A 5,271-nucleotide genomic window follows, 5' to 3' on the forward strand; every position below is an offset into this window, starting at 1 on the left:
CTGTCCACTTACATTCACCAGGATCTTAATATTCACAATTAAACATCTTAACAAACTGGTTTGTTCCAGTCCACCCTGACTTTACTAGAAGTGTTGCTATCAGTCCACAAAGGCAATGCATGCTTTCAGGTCACATATTTAGCATTTATTAATTTATATAACTAAATATGTTATATTAATTAATATTAATATATTAATATTAGTAGATTATTAGAAAAATTATGTCAAAATGTACTTAAAAATCACAAAGATATGAAGACTTCATGTTGTTACAAATTTGCCATTTCTTTCTCAAAATTATAGAGTTCATTTCTTTTGTTTTCTCTGTTAAGGGTAATTACTCACAAAACCTGCTTCTTCAGAATAAAATAATATAAACATTTCAAATTATTTTCTCAGAAATCGTAAGATGGTGTTGGCATATGATGACACAGGAAATATTAAAAGTACTTCCTGGATTCTTTTTTATTATTTAAAGAATTTAATGTGGCAAGCAGATCCTTTATTTATTCACTGATTTATTTACATGTTATTGAATGTCTGACAGTGTTGTCAAAAAAGTGTGGAAAAAAAAAAAAAAAAAAACATTTTAGAGCATTATAGGTAGAAGCTCTGATTCATCAACACAGTTTCACTGATGATCCAGTATCAACCAAAAACCCAGGATAGAGCGTCTGAGTGAATGTGGTCTGGACTGTGTGGATGAGGCTCATTGTGTCAGAGACACTGTAGAAGGACAGAGTTCCTGCTCCCTGATCCACAAACACTCCTATTCTTCTGCTGATGGACTTCACAGGAAGATCAGTTTCTGTGTTATTGTGTCTGAATGAGCATCTGAATGGATAGCACTCCAAACTCCAGGACTGATCATTATATCCAAACAAACACTGATCACCCTCTCCCTTCCTGCTGATGTTCTTATATGACACTGATATAAACACACCTTCACTCCACTCCAGCTCCCAGTAACAGCGTCCACACACACTCTCTCTACACAACACCTGACAAAAATAATCAAATCTGTCTGGATGATCAGGATACGACTGATCCGTTTCAGTGAAAGTAATCTTTCTATTGTTCTCAGATAGACGGAGACGTTTATTCACTGTGTTCAGATCCAGAGTGAGCTGATGGGAATCTGATGGAGATAAAACACATCAGAATCAGGAATTATGAATATTTTAACTTGATCTTGGCTGAACTACATTTAGTGAGTTTTCTGCTTATTACTGACTTACATCGTAGGAAGTCGTTCCTGGTTCTGGGAACAATGTTGCTGAATGTAACTGTGGAAATCAACAGACATGAACAGAGTTATTCTCATGGTCCTGCATCATTACTAAGACATTTCTAACATCATGTTCTTCATGATATGAGATGATGATGGACTGGTTTCTGAGAGCAGATCAATCTCCAGGACTTTACCTCTGTCTGAGAACTTCTTCAGCTCCTCTTTGCAGAAATCCTCCAGTTTGTGTCCCAGCTGATGAACAGATTCTCTCAGATCAACCAAAGAGATGAGAGACATGAAGACATTGTCATTTACGTCTGTAGATTCAGGAGGAGCTGAGAGAGACTGGAAACTCTACAGAAAACAGAAATCAAACTCATCAACTCCACACTTCACCTGATCAGACCTGACTGATCTTTAGAAACTCAATCCAGATCTTTCACAGAATCAGCTTCATTCTTCTCATATTAATTATATCATATTAGAGCTACATATTCTAGTACTTGTCACTTATACTCTAGGTGAACTTTCTAGGAAACAGTTTAGATGATAAAACATCTGCTAAGAAGATAAATGTCCATCTAAAGCTTCAGACACATCAATGGAGTCCTATTGGAGAGCTGAGTATATTTGCTCAAGAAAAGCAGCTCAAAGGGATTAGATTGATGACCATTATTTAAAAATTGCTGAAACTTAACAAGAACACTGTAATGAGGACACGGAGGCTGAGTTTTGAATCCATATGAAGCAGAGGGTGAGCCCAGCTAGTAGGTGAGGGATCCCTCTGCTGGTCAGGTGTTACAGACACTAAGAACACTCTCAGGATAATTTGGTTTCAAAGCACTGCTCAGTCTCCAGGATTTAATAATTCAGAAATCACAGAATTTAATGCAAAATCAAGCAAATATTTTTATTTGCAGCTTGCATTTTTCAGAAGAGGATCAGATGAGAGTCTGACTGATGATTACATAATAAGCACTTCGATAATAATAATAAACATAATTACACTTCAATAATAATGAAGTTTCTCTGTCACAGCAGGATCTGCTCAAGTCCAGTCTGATCTGTTCTTCTAGATGTGTGTTACCTGCAGGAACTGGATGTGATCCTGTGTGTGTGAAAGCTGCTCCAGCTCAGCGTCTCTCCTCCTCAGATCATTGATCTCCTGCTCCAGTCGCTCCAGTCGTCCTTCAGCTCGACTCACGGCTTGCTTTTCCTGATCTCTGATCAGTCGTATCAGCTCAGAGCGTCTTCTCTCAATGGAGCGGATGATCTCAGTAAAGATCTTCTCACTGTCCTCCACTGCTGTCTGAGCAGAGCGCTGTTAAACACACAGTGATTCAGGCTTTAGTGAATCTGAACTGAGACTGAGACAAACTTCTCTTCTTCTCCAGACTCACCTTATGAGACTCCACAGCCTCTCTCAGCTGCTGCAGATCTTTCTCTTTCTGCTGGATTCTCTGCTGGAGCGTCTTCTGAGTCTCCTTCAGCTGCTTCTGCAGGACAAACAGATGATAGTGAATCTCACAGAAAACTACTGACACTAAATCATCATGAGATAAGATGAATCCAGGAAAAGTGGAGCTGATAACTAATAGCTGTAGGGTTAAACTTCAGAAATAATAAGTTACAATTATACATTAATTAACATGAAGATCATGGCTTGTTTTACACCGCAAGCATATGTATCATAAAAGTGAAAGTAACACAGACATAACACAGACACATAGCATGCGTCTCTAGTTTGAACACAGGACTATTGGACCACTGCACTTAATATTACCTTGATCTCTAGTGTTAAATACCTGTTTCTCTGTCCTCTGGTCTGCAGCTGGTATAATGTCATGGTTTTTATGTTCAATAATTGTACACAGCACACATATACATGTCTGATCAGTGCGGCAGAAAATCTCCAGGATCTTCTCATGTTTCTGGCAGATCATCTCCTGCAGTCGTCCAGTGGCTTCGGTCACTTTGTGTGGTTTACGTGAATGAAACTCCTCATGCCGCTCAAAATGAGTTTGACAGTAAGACTCCAGACACACCAGACAGGACTTGACGGCTCTGTATTTTCTTCCAGGACAGACGTCACACTGAACATCTCCAGCTCCAGCATCACAATCAGCAGAGAGTTTGGTCTTCTTCAGTTTCTCCACCAGTTCAGTCAGCATGGTGTTTCTAGATAAAGCAGGTCTTGTACTGAAGGTCTGTCTGCACTGAGGACAGCTGTAGACTCTCTTCTGATCCTCCTGATCCCAGCAGCCTGTAATACAGCTCTTACAGTAACTGTGTCCACAGGAAGTAGTCACCGGATCCTTCAGGAGATCCAGACACACTGGACACATCAACTCATCCTGAGAAAATCTGGCTTCTGCCATTTTACTGCTTGAATACAGAGACACAAACACACAACAGATCAACTACACTTCAGTTTCTCTTTCCCTGAAGTCACGTGATTAGGTTCCTGGTTCTGTGTTTGAGTGACGTGTGTAAAACAGGTTTATATGTGAGTCTTTAAAACAACTTCCTCATTCATGCTTCTGCTGCGTTTAGTTTTGGGCCGGTACCATTTTTGTTTCCACCAAGGACCGGTCCATCATACAGAGACAGCAGCCCATCACAAACCAATATATAGACCAGGGTTGTCCGGCCCATGAATGAATTTCAAATGGTCGGCAGCTCATCTGTTGAAATGTATTATAAGAGGTCACACAAAATTCTTTACAAATTCCTGAATGAACCAAAAGAAGAACAGCTGAACTGCTTTGAAGCATGACACACAAATCTATGACGGAGCACAAATTCAAAAGGGTTTAAAGATTTTTTTTTATTAACAGTTTTATGCATTTCTATTTATTCAAAATAAATGTGTTTATAGACTAAATAAGTCATGCTAGATATAATAAGTATTAAACACTACGTACTTATAATAGTTTAATCCTCAACACAACTCAAGCGACTGCTAATATAAACTTTTTTATGATTATGATGAAATATATATATATATATACCAGGATATATACACACACACAAATGTTGTGTTTTTATGTTTAATGGGGACTCTTCATAGGTGTAATGCTTCAACGTTTGAAAATGCTGCCAATTTTAAAACTAAAGAAACAAAAAAATATATAATGTGTATATAATGTGCACTGCTGTGACGTATAAATGTCTCTTTGCAGATAAATAAAGTTTCTTTATTCTCACCCATAAAGCTTTTTTATTGCTGCCAACCGATATGATGTGTTAGCTGTAAGAAAAAAGCTGCTACATAGAAACTACCTTTTACTTTGAGGTCCTTTGTAGAAATGCAGTGGAGTGAAAAGCATGATATTTGTGTTTCAAATATAGTGAAGAATAACACTCAAGTAAAATACAGATACTCAAAAAGTACAATGCTCAAGTAAATGTACTTTACTACGCTCTGTCTCTGGGCTTAGGTAGGGTAGGTAGAATATTCACATACTTGCAAAGTATCTATACTCAGTATGTCTGTTGAGGAACCATCAAAATAAAGTGTTAGCATACAATTAGCAGAAACACTACTAATACTCTACTGAACACTATCTCAATTATTAACAGGGTACTTGTCTAAAGGGTACCATCAAGTATTATTGTCATGGTGTGGTTTAGAGAAAAGAAGGAGCACTCGATGAGAATATAAAGTTAACGATTTTAATCATGCACATAAAGAAAAACTCGGGCAGACAGGCAGATAAACTAAACCACATCAAACATTGACAAGATCGGACAAACAGAACTGAAACCACAGGACTTAAATACACAACCTAAATACTTAATAAACGAGACACAGCTGAACATGATAAGACATTAACTAAAAGTAGGTCATACACATGGCACACGACAAAAACAACAACAAAAAGGAGTCCACGTATGACAATTATTACTTAAGTAGTATTTGTTCACTTTAAGTAAAGTAACAAGTAAAATGACAAGATATGAATTTATAAAGCATTATAACTATAAGAAATATAATCTATGGTAATTTAAAGAGATGAGTCATGTTCATTGTGTTCTAT

General features: G+C 37.5%; 1 protein-coding gene across 1 annotated transcript; it reads right to left on the reverse strand.

Annotated features, from left to right (window-relative positions):
- Window positions 1–485: 485 nt before the first annotated feature.
- Window positions 486–3,691, reverse strand: LOC122341054 (tripartite motif-containing protein 16-like). Its single transcript, XM_043234374.1, has 6 exons — window positions 3,037–3,691; window positions 2,632–2,727; window positions 2,319–2,552; window positions 1,426–1,585; window positions 1,239–1,286; window positions 486–1,138 (listed from the first exon to the last, which is right to left on the reverse strand). Exons 1-6 carry the CDS (start codon window positions 3,607–3,609, stop codon window positions 621–623), a joined length of 1,629 nt encoding a protein of 542 aa, XP_043090309.1. The 5' UTR covers window positions 3,610–3,691; the 3' UTR covers window positions 486–620.
- Window positions 3,692–5,271: the final 1,580 nt, after the last annotated feature.

The sequence above is a fragment of the Puntigrus tetrazona genome, unplaced genomic scaffold, assembly GCF_018831695.1.
Source record: "Puntigrus tetrazona isolate hp1 unplaced genomic scaffold, ASM1883169v1 S000001111, whole genome shotgun sequence".
NCBI classification, from domain to species: Eukaryota; Metazoa; Chordata; class Actinopteri; order Cypriniformes; family Cyprinidae; genus Puntigrus; species Puntigrus tetrazona.

Excerpts from the sequence above, each read along its gene's own strand:
- LOC122341054 (XM_043234374.1), bottom strand. The coding sequence starts at position 3,609 with ATGGCAGAAGCCAGATTTTCTCAGGATGAGTTGATGTGTCCAGTGTGT. Across the intron at positions 2,728-3,036 it reads ACCAGAGGACAGAGAAACAG|AAGCAGCTGAAGGAGACTCA; the intron begins GTATTTAACACT and ends TTTGTCCTGCAG. Across the intron at positions 1,586-2,318 it reads ATCACATCCAGTTCCTGCAG|AGTTTCCAGTCTCTCTCAGC; the intron begins GTAACACACATC and ends TGTTTTCTGTAG.